The sequence below is a fragment of the Euleptes europaea genome, chromosome 18 (genome assembly GCF_029931775.1).
Source record: "Euleptes europaea isolate rEulEur1 chromosome 18, rEulEur1.hap1, whole genome shotgun sequence".
NCBI lineage: Eukaryota > Metazoa > Chordata > Lepidosauria > Squamata > Sphaerodactylidae > Euleptes > Euleptes europaea.
Genome location: NC_079329.1, coordinates 32,691,136 through 32,714,204, shown reverse-complemented (window position 1 = coordinate 32,714,204; position 23,069 = coordinate 32,691,136). Strand labels below are relative to the sequence as shown.

The following is a 23,069-nucleotide window of genomic DNA, read 5'->3' as shown; positions in this document are numbered from 1 at the left end:
TAATCTATATTTGGATATTGGCAAGAGTCTAGCAAGTTCCCAAAAATTTTGTAAGTGACACCTCAAAAATAGGTTGAGGATGAAAAATATCTGGACTATGAAAGTTACCTGAAATATACGCAAGAACACATGTCGGCACTGTGGCTTTTTTTGGGTGAATTCCTTCTTCTCCGATTTGAAATGCCATTGCATGAAACATTAAGATGGTACTCCGTTTGCTTCCTATAGTATCCATTTTATAAATGTGTATTTTATTCTATGCTTCTGAGTCATGTTTCACACTGTTTTCTGTCTAAATCCCTTCCTTCCATACTAACCAAGACCAACGGCTGGAGTTTATATGGTTGAGTGTCATATTTTCATTTGTCTTACTCTTGCAAAACCACAATCAGTTGAAGCAGCATCTTCCTCTCAAACAGATGTAAAATGTCTGGAAGACCTTAATTTGCAAAAAGGGCCCATGAGGAGAGACATGGAAAGGGTTATACATGGGCTGGAGAATACACACATATCAATCAATCATTTATTTTATGGCCATTTGACCAAAAAAAGAACAGATCTAATCAGGAGTAACATAAATTTACAATAAAAACAGTATCAGTCAAATAATCCACAAAGTAAAATATATCAATAAAATCCCATATCTAAGGAGGCAAATACACTAGTTTCTAAAACGTTTATCAATCAATTTTATCTATTTATAAATTGCATCCTTTCGGGCCTTATATATAGCAACACAAAATTTGGCCACACATCTCGAAGTGTGTGGAGGACTACTATCCTCCAGTAGTCGTCGGATGCAAATTACATACATATTTTCTTCATATTTAGAAATTGGGGTCACATCAGGAACTTCTTGGTGATATGTTTAGCACAGACAAGCAGATTCTCCAGCAAAGGATATAATGATAGCTACTGAACTTGCTTTATTTATTTTTATACCTTGTATCTGTATTTAAATGAATACTCAAGGCTCATTAGTTTGCAATGACATAAAGCTGTGGAACATGCAGAGTATTGGGCCATTGGACTGACCCAGCTAGGTTCTTCCTGCATTCTTACGACTAAGTAAGGCATTTTTTGTGTCTTTGTGTTCTGCTCAAGGCTGTATGAGCAGTAGTAGATGTATGCTCAAGGCTGTATGAGCAGTAGTAGATAGATAGTCTAATGTTATAATAACGTGGTCTCAGGCAGGGCTGATTTCTCCAATGAAACAAACAGTAATTTTATTTGCAGTTTGTACACAAAGCTCTACCAGCACATCCTGGCCTTGGTTTTTGCTATCAAGGAGATCAATGAGGAACCCTCAATCTTACCCAATGTCTCCCTTGGATTCCACATCTATGACAACTACAATGATGCGTGGATGACCTACCGTACTACTATGGACCTACTCTTCAAATTACACACATTCATTCCCAACTATGAATGTGGTGTCCAGAAAGGTCTCTTTGGAATCATTGGAGGACTTAGCTCTGACACCTCCTCACACATGGCAGACCTTTCTAGTCTTTATATGATTCCACAGGTAGGATGAGTGAGTAAGGGATGTTCCCTGATTTCACATGTAATCTGTTTCTGAGAAGACGGACCAGAAATTTCCAGTGATCATGTGTGTGTGTGTGTGTGTGTGTGTGTGTGTGTGTGTGTGTATGTTACTGTTTTCTGAATAAGGAGGCAATGGTAGGCAAATGCCCACAAAAATCTGCATGGCCAACCAGTTCCTTATCTTATCTGGCAGTTTTATGGCAGAGCATTATTCACCATTGCTTACCTAAGCATAGCATTGCCAACCTCCAGATTCTAGCTGGAGATCTCCAGCTATTACAACTTATCTCCAGCCCACAGAGATCAGTTCACCTGGAGAAAATGGCCGCTTTGGCAACTGGACTCTATGGCATTGAAGTACCTCCCCTCCCCTCCCCAAACCCTGCCCTCCCCAGGCTCCACCCCAAAAACCTCCTGCCATTGGCAAAGAGGGCCCTGGCAAACCTGCCTAAGCAGTTGGTTGAAATTTTGGCCTCTGAGAGCATATGCTAAGGGCTGTACGAGGAAGTGGAGCACTGCTTTTGCTACATCATGTCTTACTACATGCTTCCTTAGTTTCAGCTACTTGTTACCATAACTGTAACATACTGTAACATATTGTAACAAACTCAGCATCTCAGTACTATCAGAATTCAAGAATTCGGGAAGAAGGTATAATTTTGTGTGTCATTCAAGGGACCAGTACAGTTCCTGATAAACTACTTGGTACATTTTGTCTGGGGAAGGAGTTGATGAATGTGATGCTCCAGGGGGAAAAAGTATGGAGAGGAAAGTCCGCTCTTGCATCCTAGGTGGAATCTGGAGCCATGGTTCACTACGGAGTTGAGTAATTTGAATAGGGCTGGGAGATACCTAGAACACCGTTAGTGGGAAGTTTGAACCAAACTCACAATGTGTCCTATAAAATCCACTGAAAGGTAAAGAAACTAGGCACTGTTTGGAAGGCCTTGCAAGGAGGCCTAAACTCATAAATCAAACAGTCAGTGTAAACAGGAGTGTTGCTAATAAAAATCCCTCCCACTGCAATTCTGATGGTGCAATGATTGTTTAAAACATTCATAAAAGTTACTGTAATATCCACAAATGAGATGTGGTCAGACTGACTTTGGATTAGTTAGTGCCTTCCTGCTTTCCTTCCCAGTAGTTACCAGTGTAGTGTAGGTATTTGGGTTCTGGATTAGGATCTGGGATACTTCAATTTAAATCCCCTCTTCTCTGAAACTCACCGGGAGATCCTCGGACACTAAGCAGTCTCTCTGTCTAATGAGTGTCACAAATGTGTTGTTTTGATAAAAGAAGAAGAAGAGCTGGTTTTTATATGCTGACTTTCTCTACCACTTAAGGGAGACTCAAACTGGCTTACAATCACCTTCCCTTCCCCTCCCCACAACAGACACCCTGTGAGGTAGGTGAGGCTAAGAGAGCTCTAACAGAGCTGTGACTAGCCCAAGGTTACCCAGCTGGCTTCGTGTGTAGGAGGGAGGAACAAATGATGAAGGAATAAACATATATACAGTTCTAAGTCTCATGGAGGAATGAGTGGATAAAAATCCATTCAACAGAAAGAAAAAGAGAAAAATACACAAATAGATCGATTGATCAATCAATAGATAGATGTTATGCAGCTACTGCTTTTTCCAGGAGCTGCTCTTTTATGAAGGAACATTTAAAAAGTGGGAGAAAATCAGCACATCTCTTCAAAATTTTCCACCAGAAACCCTTTCAGTGCATTCCTCAAATTGCTGGCGGCTGTGGCAAAAGGCTTTAGGAGGCCGACAAAGGCCTCTGCTGGCACAAGGGCCTGCACCACCGGTGCCCAGATGGTGCACACTGGCGTGAGTGGCCCCAGTGCCGGCGTGCAGGCCCAGATGCTGGTCCCTGGTTGCTGCCGTGGCAGCACTGGGTCCAGCCGCCACCGTCTCCAGGCGGCCTCTGGCCGTCAGCACAGGTCACAGTGGCAAGCCGGGAGGCATTCCAGCACCCCAGGAGGCGCTCCTATGAGGTTTTTGGCACCAGGTAGAGGTTTCAGCAGTGCCGAAACCTCCTTAGGAGGCAACGCCGCTGGGTTGCCTCCCAAGCCCGGCGCAGGCATTCCTTTCAGGAATGCGCTGTTTGTCTTGTTGGGAGTATATATAATGACGGAAAATGCTCCTCTTCTAGTCTTACTTTTTAATGGGTGTCCTTTTGGTTTTTAAGATTTCTTATGGATCATTTGAAGCAGTAGTAAAGGAACAGAGTCATTTTCCTTCCTTTTACCGTATGGTCCCCAATGAAGCCCTTCAATACACAGGAATGATCCAGCTGATTTTGCGTTTTCAGTGGAAATGGGTTGGGCTCATCACTAAGAATGATGAAAGTGGAGAACATTTCTTGCAGACATTGGAGCCTATGCTTTCCAGGAATGGAATCTGTGCAGCCTTCACAATGAGGGTGCGAATAGACATATATTTGGATAGTATGTTAGAAACACTCCAAGACGCTTACAGCCGTAGTTCAGATTTACTGGTGAGTAAAGCCAAGGTAGTTGTTGTCTATGGAGAAACAGCCACCGTTATGCATCTGGCAGCACTTATATGGATACCTACCATGATGGAATCACTATCAGAATCTCAATATTTGGAGAGGACCTTTGTAGGAAAGGTGTGGATTATGACTGCCCAGATTGATTTCGCATTCAATACGTATCAAGTGAGTTTTGATATACAGATGTTCCATGGTGCTCTTTCTCTCACCATTCACACAAATAAGATCCCAGGTTTTCAAATATTTCTTCGGAGTATCAGTCCTTCCTCGGCAAATGAGAATGGCTTTATCAAAGACTTTTGGGAACAAACATTCCACTGTGCATTTTCAGATTCCATTAACACCGTTGACTTAAATGAAATGTGTACTGGAGAGGAGATGCTGGAAATGGTTCCAACCCCTTTTTTTGACATGAGCATGACTGGCCACAGCTACAGTATCTATAATGCTGTCTATGCTCTGGCACATGCCTTTCATATGAAGTACTCATCAGGAACCAAGCACAGAACAATGGAAGATGGGAGAAGGCTGGCTTCTCTGAATGTGGAGCCCTGGCAGGTAATTGTTCCCCATTGACCTTGGTTAAAATGTATTAGTATTATATGCATCTGTTGGCCTGTATGATGAATCAATGGGGGAATATTTTTTGGAACCCATGTCATGTCTCACTTCTGACTCCCTTCCTTGCCAGATACACCCCAACCACACTGTTTGTAGCCCATTTGCTCCTATATGGAAATTATTAGGAGTTTCCTGAGCCATACCTGAGAATGATGCCCTTATGTGCCACTTAATATGTCTACAGACATAGACCTTCAAATGCAAAATAATTGCATTCATGGGCTTCTCTTCTAGATGAACACTGAACTCCTATGCAGACTTACTCCAGTCTAAGCCCAGTGAAACCAATTGGCTTAGCCTGGAGTAAGTCTGCACAGGATTGCACTGTAAGTAGGGTTGCCAAGTCCCTCTTCACCACCAGTGAGAGGTTTTGGGGTGGAGCCTGAGGAGGGTAGGGTTTGGAGAGGGGAAGGACTTCAATGCCATCGAGTTCAATTGCCAAAGCGGCCATTTTCTCCAGGGGAACTGATCTCTATTGGCTAGAGACCAGTAATAAAAGCAGAAGATCTCCAGCTAGTATCTGGATGTTGGCAACCCTAACTGTAAGACAATCAAAACCTATACACTATAACCCAACATTTTACAATCTCCTTGACTTACTTTCTCTTTCCATTAAGATTCACAAATTTCTTCAGAAGATCTCTTTTAACAACAGTGCTGGAGATAAAGTGCAGTTTAATGAGAATGGAGAACTAGCAGCTGGGTTTGATGTTACCAACTTGGTCACTTTCCCAAATAAGTCCTATACCCAAGTAAAAGTTGGAAAGCTGGATCCTCAGGCTCCTCCAGGGAAAGAGCTTACCATCGATGAGGACAGAATTGAGTGGCACAAAGTCCTCACTCAGGTGGGATAACTGTATAGTCTCTCAAATGGCAAGATTCATAGTGGCCTCTAGGTTTTTAATTTAAGGAGAACATGCCTTATTCATAATTACATCATTTCATAACACACCATAAAACAGAACACAATTAAAATCCCAATAAAATTAAACAATAATCCAATAAAACCCATAAAACCATTTGGCGCATATAACAACTCACTGGGGCTATAGTGAGCCAGGGGGAATAAGCAATCTGGCCCCACCAGAAATGATGGAATAAAATGGTAGGCCAGCTATGAGACAATATACCATTCCTGTCCTCAACTATAGGCCTGGTGGAACATGTCTCTCTTACAAGCCCTGCGGAACTGTGTTATGTAATACTTTTTGTCATCTGCACTGGGTTTATAATTTATCATGCATCCAGGATGTAGTCAATCTGTTCATACCCTCAGTATGATTTTGTCAACTCTCTGCAGTCCAAAATGCATAAGCCCACAGATTGGTAGGAGTTACTCTGCAATTGCATCAAGCCATTAACAGGATAACATTTTTGGCGGCTTTAGAGGCTTTCATGATTTGGGGCCTCCTTACCTATGGAACAATGCCTCCTGATAAGAAAAGATGTATGAACGTAGATTAAATCAGTAGGCATTTTTGGGCTTTCCTCAGTCAGACAGATCCATTTTGTTGTAGCGTGACCAAGATCCCCTCCTCCCCAACTGCATAACCAATCATTTGGAATGATCTTTGTGGACTTTGTGGAAGGAGGTGTTCCAGAAATAGTGGTGCACACTGTAGTACTGGTTTCTTGTTTCAATTTTTTGGTATTATTTATTATTTTAATTATTTGTCTTATTTATTATGTAGTTTATTGTAAGCAGCTGTCAATTCCAGAGAGTATGGTATCTGTATTTTCAGACTAAGTATCTAAAAAACATATCTCAACTCTGAATTCTTTTGTTCAAGGGTAGGTACCACCCTTCTCTCTGTGCAATGACTTCTGCTATCCAGGTCACAGCAGGAAAAAGAAGGAGGGAGAGAAATTTTGCTGCTATGATTGTGCTCTATGCCCAGAAGGGAAGATATCAAACCAGAAAGGTAATAGATATATTGTTAGAAAATAAGAATCTAATCAAATATCGAGAAATAATTTGGGACTGGAGGCAGGAGTAGTGCTCAGGAGAATATTTTTAATTTCTGTATTTTTGGGCAAAGGGAAAAGTGGCAACATGGTGTTTTAGAACATGTGGTATAAACATTCAAACATATGTCAAGGGCAGAACAGTATTTATGTCTTCTGCACAACAAGAAAGTAATGGTGCAAAATGTGCCACAAGGCATTACATTAAAAGTGAGATTCCTTGTCTTCTGACTGCATACATAGTCAGATGCTAATAGGGTTGTCAGATGCCTGTTAATGGTGGGTGATTTTCTGGGGTAAAACTGGAAGGGACAGGGACGCTCTAGCATATCCCTACAGAAAAAAACCTCTATGGAAAACATAGAGTTTTGGGATGCAGGTGAGGTAAACCATAAAGCAAAGGATATTGGATACAGAATGCCAAAAAGGTTTAGAGGAGGCACCGACTTTACTATCTGCAGAACAGTCTAGATATGTAGCCCCTCTTGCCGCCTAACTCTCCCAACTAGAGATTTTCAGATATAGGAAAGCATTTACCCTTGCTAGATGCCAAGCTCTTCTTTGGCTGTTTTGGATGGGAGATACAGAAAGATTCCTTTGGTGGATAGGGTACGTCCCGGTGTTTTAAGCGAAATCGAAACAACAGAGCATGCTCTACTGCACTGTCAATTATACCAAGAGGTTTGTTTTAAGTTTATCTCCCCCTGGCTTAGAAGGCATCCTGGCCATTCAGGTCTGGGGTATACTAAAATGTTGCTCATAGATGAAAACCCACAGGTTACAGCAGGAAAGGCAAAGTTTTGTGCGCTGGCCTGTAGAATTTGTCAGATGCTGTTGGGAATGCCAGTATGCCAAAAATTTTAATGTATAGTATAACTAGTTTACAGTAGCTGTGTAAATAAATAGTTTATAATTTGTGTAAACCTGTGGTTAGAGTGTAATGCTAAGGTTTTCTGGTGGAAAACTGAAGAGCTGTGTTGGTCTTTGACTGTTTTTAATGAAGAAGAAGAAGAAGAGTTGGGTTTTATATGCCGACTTCTCTACCACTTAAGGGAGACTCAAACTGGTGTACAGTCACCTTCCCCTCCCCTCTCCACCCGATGAGGTGGGTGGGGCTGAAAGAGCTCTAACACAGCTGTGACTAGCCCAAGGTCACGCAGCTGGCTTCATGAGTAGGAGTGGGGAAACAAATCCAGTTCACCAGATTAGCCTCTGCCCCTCAAGGGAGGAGTGGGGAATCAAACCCAGTTCTCCAGCTTAGAGTCCACCGCTCCAACTCACTGCTCTTAACCACTGTTAAGATCTGTGCTGGGCCCTGTGTTGTTCAACATCTTTATAAATGATTTGGATGAAGGAATAGAGGGGATGCTTATTAAATTTGCAGATGATACTAAATTGGGAGGGGTAGCAAATACGGTAGAAGACAGAGCTAAGATGCAGGATGATCTTGACAGGCTGGAGAAATGGGCTAGAACTTATAAAATGCACTTCAGCAAAGACAAATGTAAATATTTGCATTTAGGTAGGAAAAATCAAATGCATAATTATAGGATGGGGGAGACTTGTTTGAGCATTAGTATGTGTGAAAAGGATCTTGGGGTCTTAATAGACCAAACACTGAACATGAGTCAGCAGTGTGATGCTGTAACTAAAGAGGCAAATGCAGTCTTGGGCTGCATCAACAGAAGTATAGTGTCCAGATTACGCCAAGTGATTGTATCACTTTACTCTGCTCTGGTTAGACCTCAACTAGAGTACTGTGTTCAGTTTTGGGCACCACAATTTAAGAAAGATGTAGACAAGCTGGAACGTGTCCAGAGAAGGGCAACAAAGATGGTGAGGGGTCTGGAGACCAAGTCCTATGAGGAAAGGTTGAAGGAGCTGGGTATGTTTAGCCTGAAGAGGAGAAGACTGAGAGAGGATATGATAACCATGTTCAAGTACTTGAAGGGCTGTCATATAGAGGAGGGTGCCGAGTTGTTTTCTGTTGCTCAAGAAGGTTGACCAGAACCAACGGGTTGAAATTAAATCAAAAGAGTTTCCGTCTAGACATTAGGAAGAATTTTCTAACAGTTAGAGCGGTTCCTCAGTGGAACAGGCTTCCTCGGGAGGTGGTAAGCTCTCCTTCCCTGGAGGTTTTTAAGAAGAGGTTAGATGTCCATCTGTCAGCAATGTGATTCTGTGACCTTAGGCAGATGATGAGAGGGAGGGCATCTTGGCCATCTTCTGGTCACTAGGGGTGTGGAGGGGGGAGGTAGTTGTGAATTTGCTGCATTGTGCAGGGGGTTGGACTTGATGGCCCTGGTGGTCCCTTCCAACTCTATGATTCTATGATTCTACTATACCATGCCGGTGTCCCTCTCAAAAAGACTGATTGATTGAGTTTTTGGGTTTAACAGGGTCGCTGTAGCGCATTCCTTCCAAAATTCTATAGTTTCCATAGACTTTTCTGAGGGACATGCTAGAGTGTCCCCGTTGCTTCTGGGTTTACCTTGAAAGGGACATTATTGCACATGCATGCTGTGCACTCGCAAATCCCTCCCCCTGAAGCTCCTGCTGGTGGCAGAGGGGGACATAGCAACCGTACATGGTAAAGATGTAACACAACATAGAGAGGGGAAATTCAAATGTAAAAGATAACATAACTCCTTGGCTAGGGTGGGGAAGAAATGGTAAATTCTCTACTAAAGAGAACTTTGGATGAGGATGACAAGCTCCACTATTATCCCATGTGCAATCCAACAGATCCACTAAAAATACCTCATTTAGTTTGTTTCATGTGGGGTAGCAATTAATTGAGAGTCAAGCTGGAGTAATAAGGAAAATTCTTTATTAAAGAACTCTGCTTGTACAACTCCTGAATTTTCATTCTCTCTGTGTGTGTGCTTCTTTCTTGAAACATGCCCTGTTCCTTCAAAATATGTCTTCCCGTGAGTCCCTTTCTTATTCCTCCTGCCAACTTTGCTAACTCACAAAGTTCCACATACATAATTGTCTCATACCAGTATATATTGGAAGTGCCAATTTTCTAACAGTTTCAGTGCTTGGAATTTCTTCTTACATATTTGTGTTTGAACTTGTTTGAAAACCTTTGGAAGGTGTGTAAGAAGAGTGTTAAGAAAAATCTTGGGAAAGTACTTTTTAGTTGTTGATAACAACTGCAGTAGGTTTGAAATACTCCTGTGTTTCTGTTTCAGACATGGATTACTGTATCACTTGCCAAGAAGGTCACTATTCTAATAAGGGTCAAGATCACTGTATCCCTAAGATTCCAGGATTCCTTTCTTTTCAAGAACCTTTGGGCATCATTTTAGCTTTAGTGGCTATCGTCTTTTCTCTGATTACAGTTCTGGTAGTTGGAACCTTCATTAAGCACCATGACACGCCCATAGTCAAAGCCAACAACCGGAGCCTCACCTATATTCTCCTCGTCTCCCTCTTTCTGTCTTTCTTCTGCTCTTTGCTTTTCATTGGAAAACCCCAAGAGGTGACCTGCCTTCTCCGACAAATAACATTTGGCATCATCTTCGCAGTGGCTCTTTCTTCTTTGTTGGCCAAAACCATGACAGTGGTGGTGGCTTTCATGGCCTCCAAGCCAGGAACTAACCTGAGAAAATGGATGGGGGACAGACTGGCACTTTCCATTGTCTTTTCTTGCTCCCTTGTTCAAGCTTTCATTTGTGCTGTGTGGCTGACAACTTCTCCTCCATTCCCAGAGCAGGATATATTCTCACTAACTGAAGAAATCATAGTGCAATGTAATGAAGGCTCTGTCACTTCTTTTTACTGGGTTTTGGGCTATCTGGGCTTCCTGGCTATTATCAGCTTCATTGTGGCTTTCCTAGCCAGGAAGTTACCTGACAGTTTCAATGAAGCCAAGTTCATCACCTTCAGCATGTTGGTCTTCTGCAGTGTGTGGTTGTCCTTTATCCCCACGTATCTGAGCACCAAGGGAAAATACATGGTGGCTGTGGAGGTCTTCTCTATCTTGGCCTCCACTGGTGGCTTATTGCACTGCATCTTTTGCCCCAAATGCTATATCATTGTACTGAGACCTGAGCTGAACAGCAAAGAGCAGTTGGTGAGGAGAAAACATTCAACTATTTGATAATCAAACTGGTTCTTCTGATGCTCACTTTGTTTCCACTGGAATGTCTAAGGAGCATCCATGGATGTATGCCAAGTGAGGTTACTACAACATCCAATTTATGTTTTTTTATTGTCCAAACCAAAGCAATGACAACATTTTGTTTGTGAAATTATTTGTGGAATGTAGGGTTGCCAGCTCTGGACTGGGAAATCTGGAGATTTGGGGGGTGGAGCCTGAGGAGGGCAGGGTTTGGGAAGGGAAGGGACTTCAATGGTGTTTAATGCCAAAGAGTTCTCCTTTCAAAGCAGCCATTTTCTCCAGGTGATCTGATCTCTGTCACCTGGAAATTAGTTTTAAAAGCATGAGATCTTCAGCTACCACCTGGAGGTTGGCAACCCTAGTGGAATGTCATTCTTATATAAAAAGGGTGCTTTTTAAAACCTGGTTCCCAAATTAAGAATAATTTGTGAGATTTTAGAAATGGACATCTAAATATTGTTCACAGAATGCCTGTGCTGCTTTCTCTGCTTAACTATTCAAATAAAAGACTTTTTCATAAAAAACAATTCATTCTTTTTATTTCTTGAAAGTGAAAATTATGGCTATTGTGTACACTAGAAGAAGAAGCCCGTGGCCTAATCCAGCAGCTCTCTGGCTCTTCCTCTCCGGTCCTATAGCATTTCTGTTGTATTGACGAACATGCAAACTGCTGCAAATAAGTTGCATTAATAAGTTTACAGCTATGTAAAATAAACCAGTATTGCTATTCCATCTTCAGTCCCGTTGTTCTGGACTCATTTCCCTACCAGAAATGTCAGCAATGAATTGGAGGGAGATTCAGAAGTGCCGGGAGTACTGCTAGCCATGCCTCTCTCCCCCCCCCCAACACACAAGGACACCCCCACATTTGTTCACACCTAAAGACCTTAGCTATGCTCATGACCTGCGTTCGATCCCGATGAAAGTCTGTTTCAGGCAGCTGGCTCAAGGTTGACCCATCCTTCCATCCTTCCGAGGTGGGTAAAATGAGTACCCAGCTTGCTGGGGGTAAAGGGAAGGCAATGGCAACACCACCCCATAAACAAAGTCTGCCTAGGAAGTGTCAGGATGTGACATCACCCCATGGGTCAGGAATGCCCTGGTGCTTGCACAGGGGACCTTTACCTTTTTTAAAGACCTTCTGGCTTGACTTTTTGACTTGTATCTTGTTCACTTGTTGCAAATGGGGACCTGATTTTTTTGATGATTGGTTTGATAGTTGGCCAGTCTGTTTATAAGCATTCAACAGGGTGCTTCCCTTTATTCCACTATATTTCTTCCTAACCACACAATACAAAGCATTTTTTTTTGCTCACTTTATTCAGGTCTTACTCCTATTCCCGTCCATGCTTCTCTACTCAGCAGGCATTAAAAAATAGAAAATCTGATCACTCTCAAATTGGTCATAAATAAATGTTGTGTGTTAAGGTTCAACAGGCCTCAGACCAGGGGTACCCTTATGGATGAGCCAGCAGGGCTCTCCATCCCAGGTTCCTCATCTGCCAGAGATTACAATGCTTTGCTTTATTTTCAGAAGGTACCCCAGTTCACCTTATATATTCTCAAGAACTCTGTGCCCACATCAATGGTTGCCAGTTCTGAGCTCGGAAATACCTGGAGATTTGGGGGGTTGATCCTGAGGCGGGTGAGGTTTGGGGAGGGATGGGACTTCAATGGAGTATAATGCCACAGAGTCCTCCTTCCAAAATGGCCATTTTCTCCAGGTGAACTGATCTCTGTTGCCTGGCGATCAGTTGAAACAGTAAGAGATCTCCAGCCACCACCTGGACACATATTGCCATCCACTAGCTACACTTTGCTACATAGGGTACACACCTAATTCCTGGAAAATATGTTTTTAGGAATGCGAATCTCACTATTAAAAAGCTGCCAGAAATTGAAGAAGCATGATGCGAAATGGGGACTAATACCGGAATCCCATTTTTCCTGGCTTTTGGATCCATGAAGAGTTTTCTGGCTTGTCTGTATTTATGAAGAGACTATCTATATTTACAGTGTCTTTATTCTCTTGGACCCAAGAAGTATTGTACCATTACAGCATTGACATTGTGATTTGTCTTATCTTTATTATTGATTCCTACAAGGATTAGTTCTGTATTGCTTGAACTGTACACATTGCCTTGCATTTTTGCATTGTTCTTATAAATTGTTTGGCAATTGTTATATTGGTTACTGCCTGGTATTTCTATGTCCCCCCTTCTGGATGCACACCTTAACGTGGTGAGGGGGTTTGTGTGTGTCAGGGGAGCTGAGAGCAATACCGTAAGGGGTCTAGACTCTATCAAGAGACTAAACTCCTAGCAGAGTCACTCAAGACAGAATGGTCACAGCTGAGACACCAGACGAAGATGCATCCACCCCCTTAAGGGATCAATGGCCACATCCGCAGAAGAGAACAGGCAGTTCCAATAGGGATGGGGGCAGAGGAATCCATGAAGGTTAGCTACTGGGCAGCAGCAGTAGTGCAAGGTGACACTGGCAGAGGATCTTTCATAGACAAAGGCAGTGCCACTACGACTAACCCTGGTTAGTACTGCACAGAAGAAGGCAATGGTAAACCACTTCTGACCAACCTTTACCTTGAAAACCCTATGATGAGACAATCCAAAATGAAAAAAGATATAGTGCTGGAAGATGGGACCCCCAGGTCGGATGACACTCAATCTGCTACTGGGGTAGAGCAGAGGACAAATACAAGTAGCGCTGTTCTTAATGATGCAATTGGACTAAAGCTGACAGGATGTTCAGTGGTTGACATGAATAGATGCAAAAGGAAAGTCTGAAGTTGTTCGACACATATAATAGGAACATGGAATGTGAGAAGCATGAATCAGGGTAAGCTTGAAATAGTTAAACAAGAAATGGAACGTAGGGACATTTCAGTCCTGGGCGTAAGTGAATTAAAATGGACTAGATTAGGACATTTTCAATCAGAAAATTACAAAGTGTTTTATTCAGGGAATGACAAAAAGAGAAGAAATGGAGTTGCTTTAATAGTGAGGCAAGATGTAGCAAAGGCAGTCAGGAGCTATAATGCAAAGTCTGACCAAATAATATCAATCAGACTTCAGGGAAAGCCTATCAACATAAGCATCATTCAAGTTTATGCCCCAACTACAGATGCTGATGAGGAAGAAATTAAAAGTTTTTATGCCAGTGTTCAGGAAGAAATTGATCAGACACCTAAACAAGATATGCTGATAATCATAGGTGATCGGAATGCAAAAGTAGTAAACAAAGCAGTATCAAATGTTGTTGGCAGATTTGGGCTAGGAGCACGGAATGAAGCAGGAGAACGCCTCGTAGAATTCTGTGAAGACAACAATCTGTTCATTGCAAACACATGTTTCAGGCAACCATATTGACGACTGTATACATGGACATCACCAGATGGACAGTATAGAAATCAAATAGATTATATAATTGGAAGCAGAAGATGGAGAAGCTCTATTCTTTCTGCCAAAACAAGACCAGGAGCCAATTGCGGTACAGATCATGAATTGTTAATATCGAAAATCAAGATAAAGCTTAAGAAAAACACCAAAACATTCATAGCACCAAAATACAATCTAAGCAATATTCTGGAAGAGTTCAAAGACCATGTAAGGAACACATTTGCATTACTGAGTTCAAGTGAATGTAAACCTGAAGAACTATGGGTGGAAACTAGAGATATTATCAAGGAAGAATGTGCAAATACTATTCCTGTAGCCAAAAGAAAAGAAAAACCTCGATGGATGTCTGAGGAAACTCTTAAAATTGGCAAAGATAGACGAGAAGCAAAAGTAGAAGATGACAGAAACAGAATCAAAAGTCTAAGTGCAGCTTTCCAGCAACTCGCACGTAGAGACAAAGAGACCTATTATAATAACCAGTGTAAAGAAATAGAAGAACAACAAAAAAGGAAGAACAAGAGATCTGTTCCACAAGATCCAAGAAATCAAAGGGAAATTTAAAGCACGGTTAGGCATGCTGAAAGATCAGCATGGAAATACATTAACTGAACAGGACAAAATAAAGAAAAGGTGGGAACAATACACTGAAGAACTATATAGAAGAGATGAAAGGATAAAAGATTCTTTCCAAGAAGAATCTTTTGAAGAAGAACCTACAGTTTTAGAAAGTGAAGTGAAAGCTGCATTGAGAGCAATCGGGAGAAACAAATCACCAGGAGCAGATGGGATATCAATAGAGCTATTCCAAGCCACAGAAACGGACTCCATCAAAATCTTGACAAGATATGCCAACATATATGGAAAACAAAACAGTGGCCCACAGACTGGAAACGATCCATTTACATTCCAATTCCCAAGAAAGGAGACATTAAAGTTTGCAGCAACTATTGGACCATCGCATTAATTTCTCATGCAAGTAAAGTGATGCTCAAAATCTTACAGCAAAGGCTGTTACCATATATGGAACAAAAAATGCCTGATGTTCTTTTTTATATAATATTTTTTATTATTTTTATATATTTTAAAACACATAAAGAGAGATTTTTAAATAACGTTTGTGTTTTGTTTTGGTTAATCTTAAATCCCGAGACACGGCCAAATGCATTCAATATTTCCATCAGTGTATTCATTGAATGAGTTTGATCTTCCAAGATTAACAGGAGATCATCCGCAAATGCTCTCATTTTAAATTCATGTTTTTTGATTTGTAATCTGCGGGTGTCTTCTGTTTCTCTTATCTTACAACACAGTGTTTCCAAAACCAAAATGAACAATAATGGAGATAATGGGCATCCCTGCCTTGTCTCTTTTTGTATTATACAATTATCTGACATAGATTCATTGACCAAGATTTTCGTTTGTTGTGTCATATATATAGCTGCAATGACTCTCCTGAAACATTCACCAAAGTCCATTTTTTCCAAAACTTGTTTCATAAAATCCCAAGAGACTGTTACCCGAAATGCTGTTTGAATGGGGAATTAGCTAAGCAGATCGGTAACTTTAATATTTTTATAGCAAGATCAACCAACTATACCAGAGCCCATTAACTGTGACCTTAAGAATCAAGACAGACAAGTGAATTCCGAATTAAGAGAGTTTATGTCATTTCCCCATTCAAGTTAATTTCAAAAAAGTTCTTAATGAGGGTATTTAATTCCTTCTGGATTTTTTCATCTTTCAAAAGTTTATCATTTAATCTCCATCTAAATGCTTGCCTATTATTCCATTCAAATGAAATTGGATTATGATCAGAAAAAGTCCTTGGTATTATATGAATTTTACGTAGTTGAGTAAAGATAGATTTGCTTGCCCATATCATATCAATTCTGAAGTGTGAGCCATGTCTTGCTGAATAAAACATGTATTCTTTAGCTGTAGTATTCATTGTCCTCCAAATGTCCTGTAATTCAAATTCTCCATCATACAAAAAAAAAAAAAAAAGATTTTGGTAAACATCCTTCCTTATCATCTTTAGCTCTTGTTTTCTTGTCCAGAATAGGCAGATTAACTCCATTAAAATCTCCCATCAGCAGAATCTGATCACCAGCATATAAATCCCCGCTACCATCATTTTTGTCCTAATATTGTTATTCTAATTATTAAGATTCTGCCATCTTGATCTTTATAAACCAATTCTGGATTTAATTTAGGATGAGCATGTAGGACTACTCCTTTAGTCTTTGTTTTGGATGATGAAATAAAAGTCTGACCTAAGGCTTTTCTTTCCAGATATTTTCTATCTTTCATAGAAATATGTGTTTCCTGTAGGCAAATTAATGAGTATTTTTGTTTTTGCAGATATTTAAAAATCCTTGCTCTTTTAACTTTTTCATTTAGTCCATTCACATTCCATGAGATTACTTTAGCCATGACATTGGAATTATACAAATTAAATTATGATTTAGATCCTCCAACTGCTCCTTGTGATTCAACTTCCTCTTCCTCTTCATCTTGTTGTCACTCTTGTTCCGTGGTGAGACCTACTAATTCTCTCTTGTACCTTCTCATGAACTTGCCAGCATCCACCAGTGAAGTAATAGTTATTCTGACCTCTTTGTAGGTAAAAGTAAGGCCTTGTGGCATTATCCAGCGATACCTTATTCCATTGTTCCTCAGCATCAATATGAAATCTTTGTATTTGTTTCGCTGTGTCAAAAGGTGACGAGGAATATCTTTAAGGATCACCAGTGGTGTCTCTCCTACAACAATGGGATTTTCATAGTGAGTCTTCATCATGACATCTTTAACCCTAATGTCGTAGAAGGAAATCATAACATCTCTTGGTTTGGATTTTTTCAGTCTTGCCGGCAAAGGTATCCTATATATTCTATTTATTGCATGGTCTAGTTCTTGTTCTTGTATATGGAATAGGTCAGCTAATGCTGTAATCAAGGTCTCTTTATTATCCCCTAGATCTTCAGGTAAATTGCATAGGCGAATATTAGGTTCTCTCACCTTCAAGTTCATCATAGCAAGCTGGTCTTTAGTTGTGTCCTCTTGAGAGTGTATTGCGTCAAGTTGTCTGTCATGTCCTTCCAACTTTTTCTTTACTTCTTTTTGGTCTTCCATCACCTTCTTGTCTGAAGTATCCATTGTCTTCATATCTGCTTTTATTGTTGTAACTTGAGCCTTTACATCTTTTATATCTTCTGTAACAGCATCAAGTTTTTGGTTTATAGCTTGAATCAATTGGCTAAGAGTAGTCATCATAGATGTTAGCTGTGTTATTTGACTGGACATTTGTTCATGTTGTTTTGCAAAGACTTCAGATTGTTTGGCTAGCATGTCTTGCACTTTTTTCTCCATAGTTGTATCTTGTGCGGTTTCTTTAAGTTTATGAAATGCAGGACTATGCAAAGAACCAGAGCTTTGATGGGCTCTAGACATTTACAGTGACAGTAAAACATTTTTTAAAAATTTGGCAGGCATCCAAAAGCCAAAGTCTGTAGTATATGGCTTATCAATAGAAGAGATGTATTTTCGCCGCAGAAAATAATGCCAAAATTGTCTTTTTAACTTAAAAACAGGATTTTAAAAGTTCAAATACCAACAAGTTGCAGGGGCCGCTCTAGGTCAGTAGAAGCAGGAAGTACACAGGAAGACGCGGACCTTCTGTTGTCTCCTCTCAATGGTTTCAGGGTGTAGGAACTATTTTGCTGTAACACTAGGGAGATGCACTTCAGACCTTACGACCTTCTTCCTTGAAAGTATGTTCTGCTGACGTGTAGAGCATTGAGGTTTGTAGCTTGCCGTCTTCCGGTTCCAAGATAGATCGCTTCCAGCAAAACGTGGTTGGAGGACCCTCCTAAACTGGAAAGACGTCTTTGATTGTAAGGGAGGGGGGTTAAGTTCTCCCTCCCCTTCTAGCATCGCTGCTTCTAATTGGTAGAGCCCATGCCAATCCAAAAGTCCAGTTTGTTTAGTCTATAAGCCCATCAGCTTGAAAAGGTTCCTGCCTTGTTATCTGATGGATTTTTCATTCAAAATCCTCTTATGCACTGGGCGGAGAGACGCGGAGCCTGAAAATATATTTGTCCACCCACCGTTACTTCTTATTTCGAGTAAGTACGAAAGAGTACTAACAACTCACTTGGATTTCTGGAGATGAGGTTTTGATAGTAGTAGTAGATCTTTGATGGAAGTAGATAGGGGAGGGCTGAGCCTAATGCCAAAGGAGCGTTCGAGGCGATAGCGTATCCCTCTGTGCCGGCGGGACCAGCATCTAAACCTCTGGGGGACTTATAAAAGCTCCCTCAGAGAGTTTAGGGATCAAACCGCTCTTGTCAGCTGCAGGGAAAATTCCTGCTTCCCGGTCCACTTGTTAGAACCAGGTTGGGGTGCTATTTGACACCCCAAATCAAGCGCATCTTGGATTTCCCTGGGAGAAGCCCAGGAAACGTAGCACTCAGTCCAGCTGCCCTATCGGAAGTCGAAAAATGCCTGACGTTCAAGCTGGTTTCAGAAAAGGAAGAGGCACTAGAGATCATATTGCAAATATACGCTGGTTACTGGGGCATATGAGAGAATTTCAGAAGAAAATCAGCTTGTGTTTCATAGATTACAGCAAAGCTTTTGACTGTGTGGATCATGAAAAGCTATGGCTGGTTTTAAAGGAAATGGGTGTGCCACTACATCTGATCGTTTTAATGCGCAACCTGTACTCTGGACAAAAGGCCACAGTTAGAACAGAATATGGAGAAACGGAATGGTTTCCAATTGGCAAAGATGTCAGACAAGGATGTATTTTATCTCCCTATCTCTTCAATCTATATGCAGAACATATAATTAGGAAAGCTGGGTTAGATTTAGATGAAGGTGGAGTGAAAATTGGAGGGAGGAACATTAATAATTTGAGATATGCTGATGACACTACATTATTGGCAGAAAATAGTGAAGATTTGAAACGACTACTGCTGAAAGTTAAAAGAGAAAGTGCCAAAGCAGGACTACAGCTGAACATCAAGAAAACAAAAGTAATGACTACAGGAGAATTACACAACTTTAAGGTTGACAATGAGGAAATTGAAATTGTTCAAGACTTTCTATTCCTTGGCTCCACCATCAACCAAAAGGGAGACTGCAGCCAAGAAATCAGAAGGAGACTGAGACTGGGAAGGGCAGCCATGAAGGAGCTAGAAAAGATTTTGAAGTGTAAGGATGTGTCACTGGCCACCAAGACTAGATTAATTCATGCCATCGTATTCCCTATTACTATGTATGGGTGTGAAAGCTGGACAGTGAAGAAAGCTGATAGGAAGAAAATAGATTCCTTTGAAATGTGGAGGAGAGTGTTACAGATTCCGTGGACTGCCAAAAAAACACATCAGTGGGTTATAGATCAAATCAAGCCTGAACTGACCCTAGAAGCTAAAATGACTAAATTGAGGCTGTCGTATTTTGGTCACGTCATGAGATAACAAGAGTCACTGGAAAAGACAGTCATGCTAGGAAAAGTTGAGGGCAGCAGGAAAAGAGGAAGACCCAATAAGAGATGGATTGACTCAATAAAGGAAGCCACAGCCTTCAATTTGCAAGATCTGAGCAAGGCTGTCAAAGATAGGACATTTTGGAGGACTTTCATTCATAGGGTCGCCATGAGTCGGAAACGACTTGACAGCACGTAACACACACACACACATTTCTAGGTCATATGCCATTAGTGCCTTTTTTCTGTAATCACCACCTGGAAGTTGGCAGTGGCAACCCTAGCCACGTCCCTTCCCTTATTGTCGTCTTCCCTTGGCTGTCAGGCCCTCAGGGAACAGGTCTAGCTCCTCCACAGCTGCGGTAGCTGCTTGCTCTCCTCAGCTTCGCTGTCAGTGCTCTCTTGCCGTCTTTTCCCTGCCCTTTCAGCCTTGTCTGCCACTATCCCCAGCTGTGAGTCCCCTCTCGCCTCAAAGTTGGCCCCAGCCCTCTCACGTCATCATGGGAATGTCCGGCAAATTGCTGAGCCAAATCTAGGTTGACACTTAGGTGTCTTCCACACAGGTTATCTGCCCCAAGTTCACTGATTTAGGGAAGCCCCCCCCCGCTTCTCCACAGCATCATGGTACATTCATGCACCTCCAGGGATTTCTATTTTTCTGCTTTTCTGTTAAGTTTTGGAAAAGATTGCAGTAAATCTTGGATGACTGCTATGTGCATGTTGGGGGGGAGGGTGAGATTTTCTGGCTCACATGGCAGCCGTTTTCTCCACCAGCGGAGGAGGGATGAAATGGCTGCCATGGGGACAGGGAAAATGGCTGCCATTGAAAAAAAATCAGCACTAGAATATTGCTACAGTGATATCAGTCAGTCATTTATTGGAATGGCACATAGCCAGACATATACAAAAATGCTATAGTGATATACTGTTCTAACAAATCAGGTTCTCTGAATTCCAAGCTTTCAATTTAAAAAGGAAGTCTCTGGGTTCTTCCCTTGCAGAGAGACAAGGAAAAGAGCACATTTTCACAAGGTAAGGGGATAGAGAATTACTTTTAAAAAGTAAAGGAAGCCTGCAATTTAGAGAAACTGCTGTACCCATCATTACAATTCCAGTGCCATTTTTAAAAATAAAATAAACCAAGCTGGGGGGTGGCCACTTATGGGGAATTGGGTAGGGAAATCATGGGGAAATCCCACTGCTGCTGTGCTTAACCTGCAGCTGCACCAATGACCTGTGTGTGTGTGTGTGTGTGTGTGTGTGTGTGTGTAAAGTGCCATCAAGTTGCAGCCGACTTATGGTGACCCCTTTTGGGGGGTTTTCATGGCAAGAGATTAACAAAGGTGGTTTGCCAGTGCATTTTTCTGCACAGCAACCCTGGTATTCCTTGGTGGTCTCACCAATAACCTCGAAACCACAAAATCTCATTCTTGTGTGGAAGACACCTTTTTCTACCCAAAAACATGAATTTGCGGATGTGTACTTGATGTCCATTTTCTGTTAAGCAATTAAGATTCAGGCATCAGATGGTGATGCCATCTCATCATATGACCATTGTTAATTTTGTTTCTGGAATTTGCTATTTTTGCCTTGGAGTGAAGGAGCACAATGATCTCATGATCTATTCCAAGCATGTCTGTCCTTGTTGAATTCTACCCTAGGGATTTCTGGGGGGATGGTCAATGTGTCTTCTCAGATTGGCATGGTGATGAGAGGAGACAAACGTGTTTGCTTCAAAAGTTCTGCAACCAGTTACACCAGAAGGTTTTCAAAAGCTATGCAGAAATAATAAACCTAAGATCTCCCCTATAATTAGCTAAATATATGTTATTTACTAATTTAATCAAACCTCCTATTAATTTCCAGAGAGCGGTGAAAAATAATTTAAAAATGAAATCTGAAAGTGCTGGTTATTAAAACCTCATTATGCAATTGATATCTCAGGTTAAGGAACAGATCCAAGGTGTAATCAATGTATCTTTACTAGCAATCAAATCATGCCTTTGTAACATGAAACCATAAGATCCATCCACACACTTTCACAAGCCCAAGAGATCTGCCCACTTGGATGCCAGCGACGATGCTGTAGAGTGACCTGGAACTGTCTATGTGCGGAGAGCTGCCTTCCCATCAGGATGGCGAAGTCTGTATTGCTGCTTCTGCTGCTTCTTCACATGGCAGGCAAAGTGTGTAGTCTGAAGTGCGCTGGGGATAATCCCCTTCAGATTCCCCATCAGTGGTACCAGCCAGGTGAAATCCTAATTGGTGCGATTGCAAATCATATTGGTTACATGTCCTACCAAGTTTCCTTCACAAGACCGCCATCTGAGGACTTTATTCACCTTCCAGTGTAAGGAATTAATTTTGTACCCCCATTGAATGATGATCTAATTTATTTTGCTGATTCCTTACCTTTCTATTAATTGCTTAGATCTGTTTCATTTAAATGTGTAACTGAAAAGAATATACTGAATGAATGGGTACTAAGACTGGTGGTTACAGAAATGAATTGCTTAAGAAACAGAAAATGTGTATTGTGCCCCCCCACTCCATAACAGCAACAAGGGCTGATGTATCATAAAAAATTTCCACTCTCCAGGTTATAGCATGTGTCTGCTAAGTTTTCCCAGTTTAATGGGCATACAGCCGGTCATGAGCCACTGCTCCTAAAGTCAGTAGTGGCAAAAGGATGGCAAGAAAGCAAGGAGGAAATAATACTTGGGGGAAAGGTTAATGTAACGAGGAAGCCAAATATCTGGATGGCATGAGTTTCAGTAGAAAGTCTGCCTTGTGTGACATTTAGGGGCATAATTCACTATGTGCAACATTGTATTTGCATAAGAGAGAGGGTAAAGCAACTTCAGGGAAATATTATGAAAGAGTTTGTACATGATTTGACTTCAAGCACTGTTGTTTTCTGGGGTGAAAAGAGATAATGTTTTTATTTGCAGTCTGAGTACAAAGTTTTACCAGCACATCCTGGCCTTCGTGTTTGCTATTGAGGACATCAATCAGAACCCTAACATCTTGTCCAATATCACCCTTGGATTCCACATCTATGACAGCTACATCGATAAACGGTGGACTTACCGGACCATTCTTGACCTGCTATTCCAATCTAATGGGTTTTCCCCCAACTTCAACTGTGGCATCCCGAAAAATGTGGTAGGAATCATTGGAGGACTTACCTCTGAAACATCCTCATTCTTGGCAGACATCTTAAGTCTTTACAAGATTCCACAGGTAAGCTCAATGCATGGGAGTATGAGATGGTTCTCTCATCACCAACCTCATCCAATCTTTACTTGTCTTTCTGGTACTAATTTCTGGGTCAGAAAAAGAAACAAAGATAACAACGAAAAACAGAAGTGAAATATTT

General features: G+C 41.3%; 1 protein-coding gene across 1 annotated transcript in view; it reads left to right on the top strand.

The window, feature by feature from the left end:
- Positions 1-10,765, top strand: part of LOC130490877 (vomeronasal type-2 receptor 26-like) — a 51,602-nt gene extending 40,837 nt beyond the window's left edge. Inside the window, exons 3-5 of the mRNA XM_056864681.1 lie at positions 5,310-5,537; positions 6,488-6,614; positions 9,855-10,765. Of these exons, the coding sequence (XP_056720659.1) occupies positions 5,310-5,537; positions 6,488-6,614; positions 9,855-10,765 (1,266 nt within the window). The remainder of the gene's footprint in view (positions 1-5,309; positions 5,538-6,487; positions 6,615-9,854) is intronic.
- Positions 10,766-23,069: the final 12,304 nt, after the last annotated feature.